The sequence below is a fragment of the Anas platyrhynchos genome, chromosome 4, assembly GCF_047663525.1.
Source record: "Anas platyrhynchos isolate ZD024472 breed Pekin duck chromosome 4, IASCAAS_PekinDuck_T2T, whole genome shotgun sequence".
In the NCBI taxonomy this organism is placed as follows: Eukaryota; Metazoa; Chordata; class Aves; order Anseriformes; family Anatidae; genus Anas; species Anas platyrhynchos.
The window spans coordinates 31,769,600-31,794,525 of record NC_092590.1 but is presented as its reverse complement, the minus strand read 5'-3'; the positions used below and the strand labels follow the sequence as shown (position 1 = coordinate 31,794,525).

The following is a 24,926-nucleotide window of genomic DNA, read 5'->3' as shown; positions in this document are numbered from 1 at the left end:
CCCCTAGAATTTTTCACACCTTTTTTCCACAATGACAATGATAAAGCACCAGAACATGACCCAGAAGAGGTCATGCAATCTCTGCCACCTATATCTATCTTGGGAGATGTTAAAAATTCAACTGACCAAAACTCTCTACAATGTGATGTTACTTTGAAATTAGATTGGCTTTAATCAACCAGACTAGGTAACCATCAAGATGACCACCAGCCTAAAGTACGAGACTTCCATGAGACAAGGAGGGAGGACCAGAACCTTGCAATCCCTGGATGAGAGCTTAACTCTCTTGAAAATTAGGAAGTTTCATCCCAGATGAAACAGACTGAATCTCCTCAACTACAAATAAATTTCTCTCCCCCTCTTCCACCTCTTCTCCTGTTTTTCCCTGCTTGCTTGCAACCCCATGAACACAGAATATATTTCATCTTTAAAGCAAACCAAAGTCCCTTTGGTTCAGTTGTCTTCCAAGTCTTCTCTTCCTATTTTTTAACATTTTAAAATGTGTTGTCTAAAGGATTCCAATATTCTAATTTAGACCTTTCTAAAACCAAGGACTTTTTAAATTACATCATCTCTGTAACTGCATCGGCAACATATAACATATACTGACATATTTCAAAATATTTTTTCCCTTCCAAAAAGAGTATGCCATATCTGATTCATAGTAATCAAGTTTTTCACTATGATCCCCTAAGATCTTCACTACGCAACCTACCAATTGTTTCCTACAGCACTGGATGCTCCTACCTGGATGATGCTGTTTTTAATCTTAAAGATATCAACACTACCTCTCAGGCTGACCCACTTGTCTCTATTTCAGGTAAGAATATTTGGCTTACTTCAGTTAATTCTAGCTCTGTTTCCTTACCCCGCAAATGTTTGAATCCCTCCCCTACAAGTGTAAGAAAATAGATTTTCCCATCAACCTTAAACATGTTACCAGGATTTTAGTCTCAAAGATGGTGAATATTTATAGAATAAATATGTTAATAAATAATTATTAACATGGCTTTAACCATGCTAAATGTGTTAACTTATTTCCACCATGCTTTGTTAGCAAAATTACATCAAAAATACTTAAAAGACATTTGTTTCAAAGTTATTAACACAAAATAAAAGTTTTAAATGGCTGAAATTTATCATTTTACAATTTTAAACCAAAAATGAGGTCTAGGTAAGATTTTGTTCAAAACACACAAGCATTTCCAGCCTCACACTTCCTACAAATATAGTCTGATATTTTTTCCAAAAACATCTAAGCTTTTGTAATTTAATTGCACAACAATTCTTGCAATTCTTGCAATAGCACAACAAGGTTCTGAATAATGAAGCCCCAGTGTTGCTGAAGGAATTTATATTTTATATGAGCACATATTTATTACATCGTATTTTCCAGTTATATTACTTTTTTCACATACTTAAATATGGAATTAAACTCCACTTGAAAATTAATGGTATATTTAAATAGAAACTTTAAGTTTATACTTATTAAAAGCTCTACTTTTCGCACCTCTAACAGTATGACCATGTCTTGTTGAAGAACCAAAGTTCCTTTCTTAGTATTATTAGTAAAAATTCAACCTTAAGGAACAAAGAAGTAAAATACACATTGAGAAAAACAAGAAACTTTCAAAGACTCAGTAATTTCATTTCCTAAAAGACTCGCTCTGAATACTCTGAAACTATAACCCAAGTTGACAGCTCTTTTATTCATTTGTTTTGATTTTATTTCACTATTTGACACACATCCTGTTGGTTTCCTGGCAACCAGCAAAGACTTTTTCCTCATTCAACTGGTAACTGCTATCATATCACGTGCTCCTAATCTAATTTAGGAGTATTTTATGTTATGACCGACAAGTTATTTCTTCAGAAATGCTGAAGTTTGTATACCTATTTCATATTTTCCAGTTAACATGAGAAATTTTCTTTAGTAATGCACCTGCATGTAACTGCATGTACTCACTGAACACACTCAAGTCACCTGCACGTGAGAACAGAGGTGATGGAAGTGGTTACCTGCATTATAGGAGGAAGTAACATGGCTATAATGAGAAAGTACTGACATTAAATGGTTGCTGAACACTGACAAGAGTAAAGTCTGACAGCCTGGAAACTCAGCCTTTGGTCTAGCGACTCAGCTGAGGAACCAGGGCCATCCTTGAAGTGCAGCTGGACACCAGAGAACCAGAGGCATCCTGTACGTACCATTGATAAAGACAAAACAAGAAACAAAGGGATATATCACCTGAGACAGTAAAAAGTAGCCTTGGAAAGAAGAAGCTGGCCTGAAAAAGTGGTATCAACACAAGAAGTTTTTGTTTACAAAAATGAATATATTGACCGTTATCATCTATCGGCTGTCTTAGGATAAAGACCAACATTAACAGCATTTATTAGTTACCTGAAGCGATGATGTCCTACACCCTCTTACATCTCAGTGATACAAAAGTCTCCCTCTCTGAGAAATTTCCTGTTCTGCATGTGCTCCTTTCTCTCTATTGTGTTGTGTGTTGTTTTTTTTTTGTTGGTTTGTTGGTTTGTTTTTTCCTTCTCTCCTCCTTAAACAGGCTGAAGCTTTGGTGGAACATTGGGTTAACTCTCTGATGCTTCAGTGTCAACTCTGCAGTGCTCCACACCCCATGAGGCAAATCAACTTTAAAATTAGACTCTGTCCCTTACTTTGGTTCCCTTCAGGGCCAATTTCTAGGGGTGGTCGGTCTCCTCTGAGATTGGTTTTAGACACTGTGAGGTTGGTCCCTATGAGATCAGATTTCACAGCTAGACTCCTGTGAGGTTGGAATGGGCTAGACCTCCCTTCTGGGATCAGTCTCATACATTTGGTACCATTGGGTTTATGAATATGTATATATGTATATAATATGTTTAATATAGATAAGTATAATCTATCATATGCATACTTGCTGTTACAGCATCAATAAGTTTGCAATCTGTAAGTATATTCAGTGCCATGGTATTATGATAGGTTTGTTGAACCTAAAATACTAATCTATATTTGCTGCTGTATTACTTATTTTTACTACATCTAATTGCCTTCCTACTATTTCTAATCACTGCTACTACTAATTAATGCTATTCCCTCAATATCTATGTCAGATATATTTGCTTCCTGTAATGGCTTGTTAATCTGTACACATGCTTGCCTTATTAATTATAGTATGCTTGCTGGTGCTGATTTGTGGTGATCTGCTGTAAATCAAAATCTTTAGAGATAAAACTTTTGTATCTTTTGTGTATTATGAAATCCTATGACCTCACTGTTGCTATATATATATATATATCCATAGGCCAGGTAACTCCCCCCACCTTTGGATCATGACAAGAGTAAACTGAACTTGTTGCATACCATGATATTCATTGTAAAAATACACTGAGCTATTTGTCTTCAATAACATGAAAAAGACTATGTGAACTTACTCAATGCAGCAATCTGTCCCCAAAAATTTCAAACTTCTCTTTTGCAGAATAGTTGGTCAAGGAGATGTTAGCCATTTTGTGTACTGAAAAGTATTATTCAAATATTTTCTGTTTTATAAATTCATGTCAGAAAAATGGCATTGGGAACAGGCAAAGTGCAAAACACTTTTACAAGTCTATTTCTATTATAGCGTATATTTATTCTAAATATTTGAACAGAAAAAGGAGACATATACTTTTCCTATTGCTGCAATTTATGTGGTATCTTTAACACTCTATAAACTACTTATAACAAAATGAGTGTACTGACTACAATCCAGGCTTAACTGCATTGTTTTATTTAATCAATAAGCTCCAAAGATTTGTTGTTATGGTGCACATATCAACTTCTTTGAGTCTTCAATATGCCAAAATTGTACAGATAAATCCAAGGAAAAATGTGAATACCTATAACAATGTAAATGTTTTTCTGGACTACGTACTCACTTTTCTCAATTGGCAAACCTTAGCCTTTTAATATTTTTTTCCCCATTTACCAAGCATATAATATTATATTAATAAAATAAGGATAAGACTTATTATCTACCTTTGTCCAACTAATATAAAAAAAAAAAAACAAAAAAAAAAACAACTAATTCTGTGCACTCACATAGCTGTTTAAACTCTGTTAAGGAGATTCAAAATTGATGAAAAGAATAAAGCTGTAATCAATAAAACAAAAGTATTTTCTAGTTCACAGGGACATAGAAATGTGTAGCCACAATTAAACTTCACAATGAGGCCATCTAATATGCATATGACTAAAATGTTTTAAGTGTTTTTCCTCTTGTAAAATAACATGGCTAACGATGCAATTTTTGCAACCCAATCTTGCAGATCTAAGTCAAGGGTTGTTTACTTTTTCTTCTGTTGTTTCAAAACAACAAAGTGTGCCAAAATCTGTATGTATCTGAAAAGTACATTTCCAAAATTCTCCATGACTACATGAAACATATTGCTTAGATTTTAAAAAAAATAAATAAATGAACACAAATGTATTTCTGTCTTTATTAATGATAAAACGTGATGTACTAGATTATAAAACATGTTCACATACTTGCCTAATGTTTCCTGAACACAGGAAATCCTGAATCCTGAAATGGTATTCCCTGAAAAATATTATATGATTACAGGCTAAATTTCAAAGTAAATCTAAAGTATTGATTCTTATGTTATTCAGGTTTAGTATTGCTTAACTCCTTTGACTTTTTAAACTATAGTCAGCATTTGGTTTAAAAGATCTATCCGTTACTTTCTTTTACTGGAAGTACTCTGTTTCACAAAGGAGATTGTTTTCCTTTTCATTTTCCCTCTCTTTAGAGGTCAGAGAGTGAAACTTAGACTTTGCTCTAACAAACCAGTTTAACTCAGAGGAATCTTATTCCTGTTAAGCATGCTAGGCAAGTTGGAGCCAAGTTATGTTAGCATTCAGATACTGCAATTTATAGGCTCAGTGGACACTGTTTAGCCTCACAAAGCTCATTAGTCTTGTTTCCATTTTTCCCATTCCTCTAGTTTGCAACTAAAAAGAATGGGATTTTTCTTTTCCTGATAAAGCTGCAAAACCCATAATGTCTGGTGCTGAGACTACAATAAGTAGATTGTGAAGACTTAATCCAAGCACTGATTATTAAATCAGAGTAGATTCATAGGAAAGTAAACTTTAAAATCTTGGTTTCAAAGAGAAACACTAAAAAGGATGAAAAAGACCTTTTTGGAGGAAAGAGTGTAACAAGTTGTGCAAAGCTAGGAGGGGAAAGAAAAAATGTTTGGATGAAATTTTAGAATTAAAAAGTATTTTTTTTTAATAAAATATCTTAAGATTTCTTATATAAAAAACAAATATCAAGGAAAGAAGGCATTAGCTGAAAATGTCTTTCATTTTCTTTGAAGTCCTAATTTTCTTAATATCATTATTTTCTTTTATTTCAGCTGAAGATTTTGGAGCAGCTTTGCATGGTGTCATTTTCTCAGAAGACACACATTTTAAGTGTAAGCTACCATTCAATCTACAAAGAAAACCTTTGCTAGCATATCACAGAACATGCCTTGGTGCAATATGCCTTCTGCCAGCAAGACCCTTGGTAGCAGCAAAGCTCATCCAGATGGAAAGAGAAGTCCGTAAGCCTGAAGTTATTTCAAGGTTAACCAGTGATTAGAGTGGGTAGAGCATCTCTGAATTGTGAAATTAACCCTCTGGCTAGGAAAAGCCTGTTACAGAGCCTTTTCAACTGAAAATAGAGTGAAAAAATATAGAAGAAAAACTTATATTGAAGGTGCATAAAATACAGTTCTCTTTCTTATTATTAAAAGATACAAGTATACAGAATAATTTATGTAGAAAACCATTAAGAAGCAATGACTTATTTAATAAAATAAATGTTATAAGCACCTATAACTTAGGAAAATAAAGCTCAAATGCTCAGAGGAGCAGGAATTCTTCCTGGCTGAATGGAAAAACATGAGAGAGGTAAGCAAACAATTGGTTATAACAAAACAAATTTTCACTTACATTTGGCCTATACATTAGTGACTACATTATATACTGCTACAAATCACCTGTAAGCACCAGTAATCATCCAAGGATTTTTTATTTGCTTCAATGTACTGAAATAGTTTTAAACCTAGAAGTCTCAAACAAAATGAATCAAATTCCATGCCTTTGCATCATTTTGTGTTGCATCATATTGTAGCAGTCTGATGAAATGTATCAATGCAGAACATAATAGAACTGTAAAGAAGCCTTTCTGGTGTGTCCAACAAACTGAGCTCAATGAAAACTTTTCAAAGCATAGTGGATGAAAGCAGAAAAAACGTCAAATTTTCTGCTGTGTTTGTGAACTAAAAAAGATCATGGATGGCTGGCCCCACAAATTGCTATTCTGGAAAATTATAATTTCTAAGCTATTTGCAATATATATCAAGCTAGACTAAAAAAATTAAACAAAAATATCTCCTTTTCAAGTGTTATTTTCTCTTTGTCTCAAAACACAAAATAGCATCAATTTATCTTCAAACATCCTGACATTTTGACAATGTTACTGTTCAGAAATGACATTCTATAAATAATTTTGTAATAATATTGTTTGATTTCAGATAAAGGGTTTTGTATTAGCAAGAAAGGAAGTAGAACAGGATAGTCAAAGGGACTCTCAATGAGCAGTGATTCAAGAGAAGGTACACAGATGTTTCTAAGAAAGACCAGAGCTGATCTGTACAGGTAGATAACATTCTAGAACTAACAGAATACACCAGACCATTGTAGAAACAGTTTTGTAGCCCCATTTAAGTATGCATTATGTTCATTTTGCTTGTTTTTCCCTTTCTGAAAGGAAAAGAGTAGGTATTTACAAACCACAGATGTTGCACGCAGACAGACACCGAATTCCAGTTAATTCTGTGTTCTTACAAATGGAAATACATACATGTACTTGTATTGCATCTAGAGCCTCACTCATTTGCCAGCCTGAGTTGTCTGCCTGGAGTGGGCTAGAAGTCTTATTTCTCTTTTGCAAAACTCAGGAGAAGTCCTCTTTTCACAATCTGCAGTATTTAAAAATTAACTGCTGAATTAATGGAATTCTTATGATAAGCAAAGTGCTAATTAGTCTAAAGCATATACTACATCGTCCTAGCAATGCAACAAAAATTAAAATAATTTAATAAACATAAACCACTAATTGCAGAAACTGATGAAAAGGGGAATGCAAACTTATTTGCTTGATTAACATTTTATAATGAAAATTTATTAGTCATATTACAAAATGTACTTAAAATGCAGAAAAATGATAATTAATAATCATTCTGCAGTTGGGGATACTTTGCTACTATATATTAACTTTAAAGAAAAAAGTATTAAAGGAACAATTACTGTTATATATAATATTTCAGTGAGAGATATTACCAAGATAATACATTTTACTGTGCTGTTAAAACATGTACAAGCCAAGATAGTAGAACACCGACATATTAGCTTGTATTAATACAATGGGTTATGAAATTCAAATTATAATGCACAGAAACTGTTTATTTATGGATGAAATAATAGCTTCTGGTCACAGCAAGTAGGGAGCATGTGCGTACAAAGCACGATTTGGTAAAGTAGTCTCAGAACCAGTTTGATCAACGACATGCTGAGCATTTGTCTTTCAAAAAAAAATTCACAAGATCAGACTTTATCGCATACTCTCAGCAACTGCAGTACAATTGCAATTTGATTTCAAAACACATGCAAAGTAGCAACAACATTTGCATTTGTAAAGCTCTCCTGTCAAGTAGCAATAAACAAGGCCTTGCCTCAATCTAGTACAGTAAGAATGAGCAAAACGTAACCCATTTTGCTACTGCTCTTGTCAGAACATGACTTATCACAGAAAGTGTGGTGGTTTAATGTTTGGATTCTTGTGCTGGTATTCTGCATGCACAGCTCAATCCTGTTAGACATTGCTACTGTTTATGGAAGTAAATTCTGGGAAAATATTATGTTGTAGATTGTTCTTGGATCAGTTAACACATTACATGAATGTACAATTGCATGAAGGACACAAGATACAGAGAGAGTTGACTAGGCATAAATAAGGAAAAAGAACTCTTGAAGTTTACACAGTTAGTGACGTGCCCAGGATTAGTTATCACTGAATATCAAGAGTCTTACAGTAACTCTTAGAGGCCTATGGAGAACATTTGGTGAAGTCTTGAGTCATGAACCCCTAATAAAAGGGACACAACAGTATTTGAGAAGCCTGGATACTGAAGTGATGAAGTGTAAGATTTGTTTCATTAAACGAAAAAAAAAAAAAAAAAAAAAAAAAAAAAAAAAAAAAACACAAAAACACAGATCAGGGTTGGGCAAATCTGTGAAATCTGATTTGTTTCTTGATTGGCAGATTTAGATCTCTGATTAATATGAAGAACAGGTCTACAACACAGCAGTCCCAGGAAGAAGCTGTTCTTTGCATGCAGCAAATTTCAACCCTTTAAAGCAAAGGGGTAGCTGAGAAGAAATAAAGGTATGCAAAAGTTCCAAATCATCTTGTCCCTGCCTATATGTTTGTAAAGGAAACTATCGCAAGATCATGCTTCAGCAAAGCATAGGCTTCATTCTGTCCACAGAAGCCCTGCACAAAGGCTGATCCACAGTTTTTCTATTTAGGCATGTCTGACTGTACATTAAAGCAAAGCTCCTAGATGTCTTGGTAATGCATATACTAGCCTTGGATCCTCGAAGACAGAGTAAACAAAACCTTGGTCCTTGAGATGGAACAATTGCTTCAGGCTGAAGTCACAGTCTTAAGCTTAATATTCTTCAGCAACATTCATTAGCAACTGAATTGAAAGACCTGTAACTTCATGTTTATGTCACAGTAACATTGTATAAACCAAAAAGATTTGTGGAAAACTAATTACATTCTACATAATACCTTAAAAAAAAAAAAAAAAAAAAAAAAAGCAGAGAAACATAGAAGCACTTTAAAAGCAAAGATTCTTCAGGTGAGCTTACATATGAAGGACCGATGATGACATTTCCTAAAATTGCTGCCTGGTATAGAAAGACCTGCATGCAGCAGGCTGCAGAGAGCTCCCAAGACCTAGGAGTTAGAGTCAGGCCTATACACCCCAATGACTACTGTAGTTGAAAAGATAAGATAAAAATCAAAACTACTTCTCATCTTTAAATTCAAGACTCTCATTTAACTAAATCATTGCTTTTTAGTAGGATTCTGAAGTGCTTTTTTATTATCTTTTTACTTCTGATAAAAGATCTTGTCCAAGAGTCATCTTAAGGATACTGTGGGCCCAATAAAACAGTAGGCAACGGCCAAATAGTCTTTCCTCCACTTTACTGAAGCAAAAAATTGCCTGTTTTCAAAAGTGTGTGTTATTTTAATTGGAAAAAAAAAAAAATCTAAAAAGAATCTTCATGTTGATATAATGGATCAATTCTTCCATGGGCTGTTCCCCTTCTATGCTCACACTGCTTTCATTAGAAGAGTTGTCCAAAACCAAATGGCCACAGCTCTGAGCCAAATAGGAAAAAAGTTCAAATGAACATGTATAGAAGCTTGCTCTGGGTAAATTTTTTAGGCAGCTCATTTTTAGAGAAATACAGTGTAACTGTAATTTCTGGTTCTAGAGTTATGACTTTATACCTCATTTTTTGATGGCAGACCAAATCCAAATTAAATTCATAGGCAGTTTCATGGAACATGGGAGAAAAAAACAAAAAGCTTCCACTAATTCTAGATGTAGTGTTGTTCTTTTTATACTGTTTTAATCGCTAAAATACTTAATGCATGGTTGAAGTAGTGAAGAGGCATATCACATTGAAACTTATTGAATACTATTACAACCAAAATGGCTTCAGTACAGAGGAATATATAAAACAATTTGTCTCATCAAATGCAGGCTACAACTTTCATGTAAGTAGGAGGTGCTATGCATGCTACATAAATGATGATTATACAACAGTAGATTACTGTTGTTTGTGCTTATTTTTGCATTAAACTTTAAATGCTCCAATAATCAATGTACAATTATGCTGGCCATATATGGCAACGTAAGACTTTCTTTCAACCCACCAAGAAGGAAATGAGATAATGCAGGAGAAGTTGATAAGGTGCCATAGATGAATATTACAGAATCACAGAAGAGTTGAGATTTTAAGGGACCACTAGAGGAGGGTCCAACGTTCCTGCTCAGTCACAGACACCTACAGCAGGTTGCTCAGGACCATGTCCTGGCAGACAAAAGATGGCTTTTGAAGATCTCCAACGGCAGAGACTTCACAACCTCTCCACACAACCCATTCCCATGCTCCGTCATCCACACAGAAAATAAGTGTTTTCTGGCATTTGAACAGAACCTCTTGTGGTCCAGTTTGTGTCCATTGCCTCATGTCTTATCAGTGGGCAATGCTTCTGATAGCCTGGCTCAGTCCTCTTTGCACCTTCCCTTGAGGCATTTATAGGCAGCAATAAGATCTCACCTGAGCCTCCACTTCTCCAGATTGAACAGTTCCAGTTATTTCAGCCTCTCCTCATAGGAGAGGTGCTGCATTCCCTTACCTTTGTGACCCTAATATACCCTAATATATATAATATATCATATATCATATATATATATCATAGAACATGAGAAGAAAAAAGAAGTTCTACTATATATATATATATATACACACACACAAACACACTTTCTTTATGTAAGCTAATAATATTCAGTATATATATTTTGTTTCGGTATTATCTGAGGACACTCCAGATTTGAGTAGACAAAAAGAAGGAAGAGAGATCTCCAAGAATCAGTACTTTAGTATACTGAATTATCACCAGAAACTCTAAGGGACAGGATGGGTATTCCATTATCTTCCCCCACATTCTGAGCTCTTAAAACGCCAGGTACTACCATAATTACTGAAAAGTATTATATTTCCTTACAATATAGTGTTATTTTTCTCCAAAAATAAAAATAAAAATCTGCAGATGGGCTTTAGCTGCACAATTCCCATTGACATTAATGGGAGTAATTTGCCTAAAACCCCTATTCATTTTTTAAAATTTCAGAGATGGTTTTTAAGTGTAATTTTCTAAAGTGTAATTTTCTAAAAAACACATAATGTTGTTGCATTTTATTATTCAGTCTGTCTGAGGTTCATTCCGATCTTATCTTTCCTCTTCTCAGAATTTTGTCTAGATAAAAGAAAATCTGCAGGAAGAATGACAATTAGAGAGTATAGACATGTCAGCATCAACATCAATTACCTTCTTGCAATCCAGGAATGCAAGTAATATTTAGTCTGTGTGAGGATATAATTATGGGTAAAATTGTACTACATCTACCAGTATTGATTAAAACCAATGTGCTGAGGATTTTCTAGTAATAATAATATGTTGTTTCTACCATTCGTCTTAGAAGGACAGATAAGGTAGCATTACAAAGGAAAAAACAAGTTAATGATACGAATATTCATCAGCTGCATCTGCCCTTTTGTAAAGTATTCAACTATATATTTTAGGAACACATTCATTCTACCAGAGATTTGATGAAAGGTTGTTAAAAATGGGTACTTTATTACCCATTTAAGAAACTAGAACACAGAATTTTTTCTTTTTATTATTGAATCTTATTATTGAAAATTCAAGATTAGCTCAATATATGATTGTTGCATTTCAACTATTTTTTTTAAAACGAAATATAAAGTAGAGCTATATATGCTACAATAATAGCAACAATTCATTACTGTCCCCCTACCGTGAAGTAGGCAATGTATTGTAAAGCTATAGTTATGTTCTCTCGGAGTCAGTGTTGATAGGAAGTAACTTTGAAAAAAAAATAAATATATATATATACACACACACATATGCAGAGAGCTGCAATAACTATTCAGAAAACATCTTAAGTTCTAATCTAGCTGATAAGTGTGTATTTTTAATTATATTTCCTTTTTTATTAAAAAAGTAATAAACCTTCCCTGTGCCCAACTTATTACTGATACTAGTAGACACAGCTAAAATTGGGTTTGTTTTTAATAATAGACTGCAAGTAGACTGTTTTACAACGATTTCCTTGTATTAATTCAAAATTTCTGTCAGTTTCTCAGTCTTTTCATTATGCTCCATTTTAGTGACTTCTTAATAGCAGATGTTGTATTTCTAAGTTTTGCACACAAAATCTGCCAAGCTGCCAGTTCCGTGGTTGAACTTATAATCCTTCCTGGTAACTTCCATATTGGCTACTAGCTTCCTTCCTAGTTTCTGAGAGGTTGCATTTAGTTAATCTAAATAGAGGAGACTCATTAACTCTAAATAGGTATATTATCAAAATTATTACATGGATATATGATGTACTCATGGAGAAATGAGTACCAAACAAAAGACTTCCATTGCATCCTATCTACTAAAGTATATATCAGGAAGCAGTAATTGGGGAGAGGACAGATGCATTCGAGCGATAAATCTGTTCTTTGGTTTGTTATTAACAATGAGCCATCAAGAGAAATGATTTGAAAATATTAAGGCATGGAATGTGTTTGAAGACTTGGTAATTTTTATTTCTTTATTTAAAAAAAAAAAAAAATCAATTGCAATGGGATTGGTCTTTCATAAGTTTTAGGATCAGTTTGCTGTACTACAGTAATTAAAGTAATACAATTCAAAGTTCTTGTTTATTCAGTAGAATTTTATCATGTAAAAATCAATGGTGAATATCAAATGATTTAATATGTAAATAATGTTAGATAAACCAACAAAATTGAATATATTCTGTTAAAATAATGCAGTATTAGTTATATATTACTTGCATTGATGTATGAGTACAACATCTAGAAAAAAATAATAGAAATTAATAGCATTTCCATGAATTACCCTAGAGAATGGAAGATTGTGCTGATGCCTCAGAAAAGTGGTAGGCCTTATTTCTCCTTCAAAATTACACTTCAAATTATAGGTTGTTCATTAGAGGTTACAAACCCATAATTATAGGTTATGCATTAAACAAATCACTGATAATTTTGTTTTGGTTTGTTTTCATGGGAAGAGGTGAAGTATAAGGAATAAGCTTGTTAAATTTTTATAATTTTAAATTAGTATTTTTTTTTTTTTTTACTATGTCCTTAGAAAGAAAGTTCAAGCACAAAAAAAGTTTTTTAATAGAATTAACAATGAACATTAAACAGATGTGACTGATATCATGTGATGGTTAAATAAATAGTTAATGCTGCTATACTTAATTTGGAAAATATGAACAGTCTGTACTGATATTTAACAAGCTACATTAAATGCAAACTCGAAATATTGAAGAGCTAAAGAGACAGTTCAAGTGAAACAATTATCACTTGCTCATTTCCTGGGTCACTTTCAACAATGTCAAATAGTAACATTTTTTAATTATTAAAGTTTGTAAGATCTTTGTTTTAAATTTTATATTTAAGGCTTTAACCTTCCATGTTCTTAAAAGTATCTAAGCATAGCCACATCAATGCATAACAACCAAAGTAGGCATAATTAAGACATCTTTTAATTAAGGTCTCCATTTTCTTTGCATGTCAGGCCTGAATAGACCTACAAAAAACATTCAAATTTTTAATGGGCATGTTAACATTTGTCCTCGTTATTTGAAAGCCATATAAAACCACTGTGGAATTTGCTTTTAATGAAAATCAAATCTGAAACTGAAAAATATCAAATTCTCCTATTTTTTGGTTGAAAGAAATTGAGCATAGTGATGGATGTAGTACTCACCTGATAACAGTTATCATGAAATAAGTTTTGAGAAACAAATAGAATGCCCTGAGCTTGGACTACTTAAGTGATCCCAACAGTAAATACAAAAAAAAAAAAAAAGTAAAAATAACATGTCATGCATATAGTAATCTAGACAGAACTGGAAACATCCCAGTGTAAGCACAGCCTACTTGAGCAACAGTAATCTGCAGGGTAAGAGGACAGAAGCTTATAAGATATCTTTTAATTGATACTTCGGTTTGTGAAAAAAATGGAGCTAAGTCACAGACTGAGTTTTGCAGATACAAAAATCACTGCTGAAGAAAACTGAATCAAATAAACCTAGTATATCTAAACATATACTTGTTTCTTCCTGTGGTTCCTTTGAAAAGCCTTCAAATGAAAAATTTAAAGCCAATCTGGAAAATAAATGATGAAGAATTATCTTACATATTGTACTAAGAAATACTTTTACTGCAAGATAATAAAAGACATATTTCATGTAAAGTGCAGATGGGTTACTTAACTTGAATTTCTTGGTAGCATGAGATCAGAACTCATACAGAAAAAAAAAAGTTATAATATCATTTCATCAGCTACAGTTTTATCCAAAATATAGCAGATTTGTTCTCAAGCTCCACATATATTCTCAGTAATTTTTTTACAGTTCAAGACCACTATGATGGTTAAACTGATTAGTTTGATCTGAATATATAATTAGGGGAAAATGGTTTTCTGTGGGGATTTATTATTGCATCTCTAATGTGAAATGACTTGTAAAAAAATACAAATTTGTGAACCATATTTTTAGCAAGGATAGCATGTAAAATAATGACAATGGTATCAGGTTATAAGATAATGGTTAATGATATAAGAATTAATATTAAATAGTATGCATCCATAAATAAGTTGGCTTTTTATATTCATCTTTGCAAGCAAATGACTAAAAATTGGAAAGTTTCATATACCATTTTGACATGACAAGAAACTGATCATGCGGTGTAATGTATATCTACCTTGAATTTTTCAGAATACTGGATGTTACTAGAAAAGGGCACAAAAAAGGAAAGTCTCTAGAGTCTAAAACTAGATACATTTGATGGAAAAAGAAAGATCAGAAGAAGAAAGTAAAATATGTTCTTAAAGAACGCATCGCTGTATTTTGTTATGTCACTGATTAATCTTCTAAGCATACAGGCCCTCTCCTCTGTCTTCATTCTTACAATAAAATAGTCCTGAGCCAGAACCCTGAAAATCACTCTTTTATGAGATCTTATTAAACCTTTCTATTTCACAGAAATTATTCTTTCCTCAATTCCACTTTTGTTCTCTGCATTGATTCAGTAGTCCTGAATCAATATCACTACATGAAGAAGCTATTTTCTGGTACTCCGGAATTCTCCACCTCATCATTACTTACACTTGGCCTAATACAGCCATAGTCCTGTTTACCACTTGATCACAAGTGATTTCTGCCACCTATGGAGGCAGAGTAAGAGAAAATTAGGGTGGAACTGGATTCATTATCCCTAATAGGGTCAGACACTTGCAACAAACATGCTCTTACTTCAATTATGAAGTGGAATCTTAGAACTGTGAAGTTATTATTCAGATCAGGTTCTTATGCTGTTAATAATAGAGCAGAAATTCTAATAATAGAGTTTAAGGGAAACTCTATTATAAACCCAAAGTGTTTTCAAAGACAACCAGAAAAGTATTGCAGAGTTTCTACCAATCTGATTGTCATTTCTCTGGATTGCTTCACAACACATCTCACATTAAATGATACAGAGTCCTACTGCTAGCAGGACTTAACAACAACAAAAAAAATGCAAGATGCAACATGATAAAAGATTTCTGTAGAATATTAAACATATTACAATAGTTACAGAAATTTGGATTAGGGCAAAAGGAAAACTAATATTCTAAATGAATCAAAGACAAAAGAAACATTTAAGAAATAGTCATGAAGTTTCAAGAACTGAGATAATATTTGTATTTGCTAAAAATGCAAGAAAAAGACTCACAACAAAATCCAAACATTTCCAGTTTTCAAATTAAGTTAAAATAGTTACTGTCTGGAGTAAATGATTATGTCAAGGCTTTTGTTTATTTTGTTTTCAAAGGATGAATCACATCCATAAATGAAAATAAACTTTAAAAAATATTTTTTTTCAAAAAATAATGAAGACAATTTAACTTGTGAAGAAAAAAGTGCTAAAGCCAGTGAGACACATTCCTAGTATTAAAATTTGATATTTTTTTCTGAACTTATTTTTCTGTCACATGAAGTAAAAGAGTGAAAGTCTTAGGGATGTTTAAGGACATAGATATTGAAAAGACAGGCAGATGTATAGCCAACTTAGATGTACTTAGTCTGGAGCCAGTTTAAAAGGTGTTATTTTACAGGATTCTTAAGAACAGGTGATTCTTAATTTAGAATATATCACCTTATAGATGCATAGCATACTAATGTTTAAAACAATGTTTAAAATGTGTAATTCCTCTCATTTCAAAACAGAATTTACCTAGCTAATTAGAATCAGAGAACTTAAAACAAACCATAAACTAAATGGACAATTACGTAATTTAAAAAATAAGTCAGTGTTTTACATCCCATTTTGTCAGCAAACCACTAAAGCTGATTGCACTTGTCACTGCTATATGCCATGTTCATTTAATATTTTTATATTGATTTTGCATATTATTTTTCACATTATAACCACTGTATCCTGAGGGGCATGACTTTCACTTTAATGAACTATGATGAAAAAGGTTAATAAAGATAAAAGCTTACATGTATCATCATCTTCTAGGTTATGAAATTACTTATTAAATCCTTGGGAAAAATGACTGAGAAGAAAAAGTAGAAAAGAATAAAATAAAGTTTGGCTGACAGAAAAAACGTTAAGAGGTTGAATTATATATATTGCAGTCTTGAGGACCTGAAGAATCAGAGTCATCAAGGAAGGTGTTGAAAAGAGCTGGACTTCATAAATCTCTGTAGGTATATCCATGTCAAGTATCTGGCCTCTTGGATCTTAGAAATACAAGCAGCAAAAAGCTGAACAGGAGACAAGCATCTCAAATTTTACATACAAAAAGTCTTATGTTTTGTTTTGCTGTGGTGGAAATTTGTGATTTGACATTGTAATATAATATGAAAAATATATACTCACCAAGAATCTGAAATTGTAGCTGTTGACAGCATGATATAGATAGTGTATAACACTGTTGTCTATTTAGTGGCTAATCAGAAATCCTTTTCCTAGATAACAATGTGTCCAAGTTGAATACTGTAATGTAAAGGGTAATTATATCACCCCCATGTACCACTACTTTATATTTCATTCTTCGCTTCCAAGTTGACACATTAAATTAAAAAGGCGATGTTAATTAAAAGCTAGATGATACATGTGTATCTCATCATCCCTTAAAATAATTGGGTGAGATTAATCATTTCCACAGTGGTGATTTTCAGTATCAGGAACACAAAAGAGAAGTACAGCAAGAGTACAACGGTAAAAACCTTTTCTCCCTTGACCTAACCCCATAGACTTCTTGACTAAAAGTTTACAGCTAGATGTTGCTATTGAGTAAGCAATGGAAGGAATCATCAGCAGATGGCTAGAAAAAAAAGAATTTCACGCCTGCATTAATTCTAGGCTTTGACATCCCTTTCTCCCCCCACAGGGATAGATTATTTAGAAGAAGGAATGTAGAAGACTCTTTAGAGAGATTTTATAGGCAATCTTGCTATGACTTTTTAAAAACATATTTTGAGTATGTAGTGAGAGGTAGAAAAAATGTTCAATCAACTTATTAATATACCATGATTGTAATGAGATTTTTTTTCTTAAATAGTCATGCCTTCTAAATGCTAGTGCCCACAGGAAAAAGTAGGTTAGAGTGCAAGACATATTCAATCCTGAGAAAAGCAAAATTAAGAAAACAACAACAACAACAACAAAGTTCCTTAAGAATTCTAACTGTGGTTACATAAATAATTGGGGAGTGGGGGGAGCAAGTCCTGTTACTTAGATTAAATCCTGGAATTTGCATAGGATGTAGATAGTACATTCAGTGAACCTAAGGAGAAAGAGAATTCTCGTATTACCTTAGAACTGGGAGCCACATTGAGATGCTCAAGAGCTCTGCTCTCAGTCTTCAGAATTCACTGCTGCATCTTACTGCAAAGGATTTCCCCACTAACTCCTCCCCCGCTCTAGGACAGAGGATTTTAAAGGATCAAGTTTTATGACTTCTCAGAGCCTGCACTCAAACAGCATTTCCAGATAAGCACTGTGAACTATAAACCTCCAGTTGTCTGGGGACTAGACCACACAAGAAAAGCTCAGATTATTTTTGAATCCTCAAGTACTACTTTCTGCCTGTATCTTTCTTCACCTGCCTGTATTTTACAGGTGCTTCACTGTAACACAGAATACACTATTAATTGAGGGAGAGTATTTTCTAATCTTTGGGCAAAAAAACTGTGTGGAAAATGTATTCTATGCTTTGTGCTTATACACTTAAATTTGTCTTTAATAAACCAGGGAAGCGTGCTTATGACATTACATGTTTTTCTCTTATTTTGTTTCATTTTAGACAAAGTCATTATTTCCCAAAGACCTCCACACTGGACCTGATTCTGTTCTTACTCAGGCCTCCATTAATGAGAATCAGAGTTGAACTGGCTAACATAACAGCAAACAGTGACTGTCAGACAGGAGGGAGACAGAAAGGGGAAGAGGCAAGTTTTTCACAGGAAGATTAAAAAAAATATTTTAATCCAGAGAAATAACGCAGAAAACACTGATTGCTGTGCATCTGATTCTGATCCCATTAACACTTCAGCAAAACAAAGTCAACACTGGAAATAGTTTTAATGAATACAGGAAGCTCAGTTGTTAAAAGGTGCCCATAGAAGGGGTGAAAACAAAGCATGTCTCTTTCCACCTGCTCAGCTGGAAAAAAAGCTCTCTTCTGATGGAAACTCCCTCCCTGCCACATACACAGGCTGAATTCCAAATTTCTTCATTTCTTTCCTCCCTCCATTACACCCTGATACTCCTCCCTCTATTACACCCTGATATTCCTCCTTCCCCTGCCCACCCTCCCGAGCCACTGGTTGCACTTTAATAGGCATTATAACCCTGGCTGTTCTGAATATAGTGGTCTTAATTCCACAAAATCAGAATCAGACCTGAGTAAAAGGTATTCAGGTGATTATATTAGCAATCTTCACTGATTGTCTCTTGAGACTGAAAATAAAGAATTCCCTACCTGTAATGATATCATATACAATGAGGCACTGTTATTAATATTACATATTCTTCTCCTTCCCCAATAACCTACCTTTCTTCACCTGGCTTGCAGAGGAGAGATGTGTGTGCATGTGTTAGATATGCAGACTTGGCATGCTCTGCAATATACATATGAACATACAGAATATATCCCATATTTCTTGGTCTCTGGAAATGGATCAGAAGCTGGCAGTAAACGTTCTGTTGGCTGCCTTCTTCTTGTTTGTACCTGGAAATCTCACAGCATACATTTTTTTCACTGAAGATATTGCATAAACATTACTCTCTCTGTCAGAGCCATGCAAATCAGAGGAATAAAATTCATTAGGATGCTAGAAATACTTCTAACGATTTCAGGTGGGAATCTAAGTATTAAAAAATTGCTTACAATACCCTCAGCAGCAACGCAAGCAGACTCCCAAATGGAAAGTCCCTTACAAACTTTTTCAGTGTTCTGACTAATAAAGAACCGAGGATTAACTGGCACAACAAGAAATGCACATGTAATCGAGACATAGCCTAATATTTTTCAGTGTCACTACATAAGGGTAAGCCACAGCAGTTTGAAGATGCCTAGAAATAAAATTTTCAAGAGTGTTTTGTAATAGTCTTTCTCCATTCCAGTTCAAGCAAATGACAATAGATTACACTATAGAAGAAGAGGCAGAACTGAATCAATGTCTAGTTCTTCAGAAGAATAAAATAAAATCTATAATCTACTTCCAGCCTGACCAGTCCAGCTGCTCTTGAGCCCCAGTTTGACTTCCAAGAATGAGACTTCTGGTGGTCACCAACTCACCCTTTCCATATGCATAAAGTATTTCCCTAGTTCCAAAGTCTTTTCCTTATGCATTCAGACCATAATTCATTTAGACTAAATGCCTACTTGTAATTTCCGTGAACAAGGAGACAAATTTGTTCATAATCCCTTTTAAAACAGCAACAACAACAAAAACCTTTATGATTTGGATGCCTGCTATCAACATGAACACGATTATTTTTTTTCAAGATAATACCCAAATATTAACTTGACAGATAAACAACAAGATTGTTTTTCCCTGCAGTCTGACATTTGGAGTTGCTGTGGTTGGAATACTATCCAAGTCAAATAAATTCCCCTTTACAAGAGCAAGAGTGATTACTCATCTTTTTTAATCTGCACACTCTTAAACTTGTATACATACTGCTTCATCAAAGCAAATATGACTCTGCTGATATTCATTATCATCTTCAATTTGTAATAAGTATTCTACTTGCATAACAATCTAGCATTTGAAATATTAAATGCTTGATTGAAACAGAAAGTCTCCCTTACAATATTATCTACATATTTGGAATGTGTGTCTGTGCTAGAAGTGGTTTTTAAAATTGACTTTAGAAAAGTTCTGCATTCCTCATTGTTGTATACTAAAATGCATCCCTAATACCAAAAGTAGAACTATACTAAACATTTTTTTAATCTAGACATATTGCCTCAGAATAAATAAATAAATGCCCATATTTTCTTTGCTTTTTAGAATACACTTTTGTGTCAAGTTTATTACTTTTTCCTCTTATTTTATATTCACCTCTATCAATTCTTTTCCTCTAAAGTTTAAATTCTTTTAAAAACACAAAACCTACTTACAGAATGTCATTTGCTTTTTCTGTATGTATGCTTTTTTTCCATTTTGTATGTGTTTTTGAAATATGCATAATAAGTAACATAAAATTAAAAAAAGGAAATATAGACATATACATAAATGAATGGTATGTGTTCACATACGTATATGTGAATATGCGTGTTATCTACCCCATAATTAAATTTGTAATTCTTATTACAGCCTATTTCACATATTAAATGAGAGTTAGAGGATTAGAAGTATTATTAAGGAACACCAATATACTATTAGCACCACATATAATATTGATTACACAGACTAACTGAGAAATGATGTTCACCATACCTCATCCACTGCCCTTGATTCTTTTCACAATATTTATGTGGGGGAGGGGGAAGTATAGATAATTTCTCTCTCCCACAGCTCATTCCATAGATAAACTACTACTTTCTCATTTCTCCTAGACTTCAAAGTATTTTTCTTGTATAGTTTTACTTTGTTTAAAACTGACAGAGGTAAATTGATAAGACAAAGTTTCTGAATTTGCAAAATACTCAGTGTAAACACCTGTGTGCCTATATGGTTACGCACATAACACATCAGGCTCCAGTTAAGGGGCTGTTGTATTCTGATGGAACAGCATCCCCCTAGAGGACACAAAGTTTTATTATAAAGTATAAACTTTTGCATTTCATTTTCCATCTGTTAGAAGCTTTCTACATGTTACGTACAAAGTAGGCAATAAAGGGCTAATAGGCAAATATTTTAATCTGGTTTGAGCAGAACTCTGAATGGCTTCACTTATGAAGCCATTTGGCCTCCTTACATGCTGAAATAGAGTCACATGATCCAAGATATTGGATTTTTTTTTTGCAAACCTAGGTCCAAGAGGAAATCTCTTGGTATTTTATAAAATATGTTGAGAAATTAAACTAGCCAGGATCTTGAAACAGTAATAGAAACTAACATTTATAGTTTCTAGCAGTAATTTGAACTTTCTAGTTGAAACACCCAGAATCAGAAGAAGGGGGAAAAGTAGTTTGTTTGTTTTTATGATCTTTGTTGTCCTGATCACAGGCCTTAGAGTTCCACAGATGTTGGTCCAATGCCAAGTAGAAACTGAAAAGTTCACCAGATCTATGCTAGCTTCAAGCAGCCCATGGAGATTTGACAGCCCTTTTCCTGACCTGTTACCATACAAAACCATTACCCTTTTAGCTGCTAGAAGAAGACCAGGATCTTTTAGATGAGAACTGTTCTGGGAGTCCTTGATTCATGACAGAAATGTGGCAGGTGGGCAAAATTTGAATGGCATACAATGCTTGTAGCTGGGAAACCATTGCAGGAAACACTGGTATTATGCCACAGTTCAAATTCAGTACTGTGAGCATTTACCTCATGGAGACAAGTTTTTGTTGATGAGCTAACCTCACCTCTATGCTTCTTTGACAGGCAGTTCTCTTGGTGCTGCTTGGTCTGAAATCCAGTAGGTACTGGGACAAGTCATTGCCTTAAGAAGATGCAGACAGTCTCTTTGGGAGACAACTTTTCCTTTCTCTATGACAGCATTTGTTGATGTACATAATCTCTAGTTTGTTAAACTAGAATACAGCTAATCTTACTATCTTTGAATGGTTTCTGGGCTTCCAACTCCAAACAGCTCCTGTTCACTTGTCAAAGCAAGTCTATATTTCTGCTGAATATTACTGAAAAAGTTAATTTCTAAACACCACTCCAATAAATCTAAACAAGACAAGGCTGGCATATAATTTAACTGTTAACCATGAAGCCCGAGTCAGAAGTGCTAGAGAATAATCAGTACCTTGTGGCGTAGTCTTACTAGGGGCTGATAAGGCCTAAAGTTGTATCCTTCCTTGGCTGGCCACCCATCTGCTCCCAACAAAATGCATCCAAGAAGTAAAACAGCTGACCACCACATAAACATCTTTACAGGTCTGTTCCTGTCAAAATAAAATGTAAAAGTTCAGTGACAAACTGAAATGTTATTTTGGTACAAGTCATTTTCTTACGAGTATGGGTATACGAGACATCAATTGAGACAAACAACCATGAAAAAGCCTCAGAAAAGGCGAGGCATAATAGAAAAGCAACAGTAAAAAACTAAAAAATTTTTCCCAAATGAAGCAATAAAGATGATCATCAATGACATGGTCATCAGCTTCTTCCTGTAAATACAGGCTTCTCTGGTGCACCATTTGCATCCTGACAGATATTAGTATAAAACACGTATCATATATCTATTATCTTATCAGACTGAAGTCTAAACTGTAAGCTAAGCTCTATATTTTCTGTCAAATATTCTGAATGGATTTTTAAATTGCATTTCTGAAACTAAATATATTCTATATTGTGTCAGCAGAATATTCCCAGCCTATTAAGCAAACTACCCAAATTCTTGTCCCAGAATTCACTGTGATCAAGTGCAAAATTCAAGGTAGAGCATTTGAAAAACTTTTCTTTGATTGATTTTGATTTGGGGTTGCTCTTGTTTCAGAAATCCACAAATCATGTTGTGGATCTGAGCAGGAAAAGCACTGCCATGATAAACGCACCACTGCTCTATAACTCATCAGAAGCAACCCCCCCCCCAAAAAAAAAAAAAAGAAAATGAGAAAAATGAGATTTTAAACAACCATGAGGTCACAGGACACTTTAGACAACTGCATAAAATACATTTGTATTAGTGCTAATGCCATTTAGTGAATTGTGTTTGTCTTTGGTAGAACTTGTTACAAATGCTGGTGTTGATAAAGTTTCATATGCACGTCTGGCTTCATACCTGTCTACCACTACATTAGCAGTAGCAAGAAAAATATTGTCATCCTCAAGGGGATTTAGCAATAATTCTTAACAGATATTTCACAATAATGCAACATAGTGTCTTCAGCTGTGAGTACAGATGGGGTTCAACAGTTACTGTTATTTGCATAAACAGCGGCACCTTGTTGAAATCTGTACAAGAACACTAAAAATCACACAATTCCAAGAAACCTATGCAACTTTATTATGATGCGTTGAAAACAGAAATAAATACTGTTTACATCCATTTTTTCTTCTTATGTAAAGCTTAAAATTGCTGACTGCTTCAACATATTTCACCTTCATAAATCACCTGAAATGTTAAAAAGAGAAGAGGAAAAGGGCCATCGTTTTTATTTTACAGAAAGATGCCATGCCATCTTTAATGGTTGATACAACCTCGTTCTCTGGAAAGAGAAATTAGCAGGATACTTGCTTGTTTACAATCCATTAAACCAGACAGTTAACTGAAGCATTTCAAACTTAGTATTTCAAAGGGAGATTTTAAGAGTAAATACCAATAGCTACCTGGTCACTTCTATAGCATATGTTAACTATACAATTATGTGTAGTTATTTATTTTGACTATTTCATCTGCTTGATGTCCATAAGTTTGTCACCCTAACAAACCAGGTTGTGCTAATTGAAAAGTTCTAGTATATTCATAAACCAGGCTAACAAAACTATTTTCTGCTCTTCTGAACACAAAATCTATTTTTTTTTTTTTTTTTGAGACAAAATAGGACTAGCTCTGCAAACCAGTCCTACATTACCCAGCTAAAGTGATACCTTTATGGTGTGAACTGCTGGGACTAAAACTGAGATATTATGTACTAATATTAGGAAGGGGGATGGACAACAGTCTAAAAGAATGCACAGAGCTATTGCTGAAATTAAAGGCCCTGAGAAACATATTCTGACATGTATGAGAAAATCCTTGCAGGAGACGCTGGAAGTATTATTGAGAATTTGTGTCAGAGTTCCTTCTGAGTAAAGACAAAAACATTATAGCTATGCAAAGGTAAGATGAGAACCACGGAAGACTTATAACAATCATAGTCACACATTTTATAGTTACATATGGCTAGAGAGTTTCCCTTAGATGGTTCTCACTGAACTTACAAATACACATTTCACAAGTGGTTTCCATACTTATTAGAGCTAGACAATACTTATTGATATTTAGCATCTGTATTAAAGCTGTCATCTTAAACAGACAACAGAGAAAACTGATCCTCATCACTTTGAGATACATGCAAGTCATTCTGTTTATTCTGTATTATTTAGTCGTGTAATACAGGATAAACAACTTCTACGCATACTAACTTATATGACAGTTTATTATTTTTTCCCTTTGTACCTCACCTTTAATGCACTTATCTTGCCAATGCAGAAATATGTACAATTAGTGTAGAAATAAGTACAAAAAGTCAGAAGAGGGTGGTGAGAACCCAGTGTGTGTACAGAACATTTAAGACCTGCCTTTCTATTTCCTTTTGCATAGG

General features: G+C 33.8%; 1 protein-coding gene across 9 annotated transcripts in view; it reads right to left on the bottom strand.

Moving 5' to 3' along the window:
- The window catches only part of FSTL5 (follistatin like 5), a 407,458-nt gene that overhangs the window by 235,447 nt on the left and 147,085 nt on the right, over nucleotides 1-24,926 (bottom strand). For all 9 annotated transcript variants that reach the window (XM_013096657.5, XM_013096661.5, XM_013096662.5 and 6 more), the window contains one exon: nucleotides 22,424-22,562. In XM_013096657.5, the coding sequence (XP_012952111.3) occupies nucleotides 22,424-22,562 (139 nt within the window). The remainder of the gene's footprint in view (nucleotides 1-22,423; nucleotides 22,563-24,926) is intronic.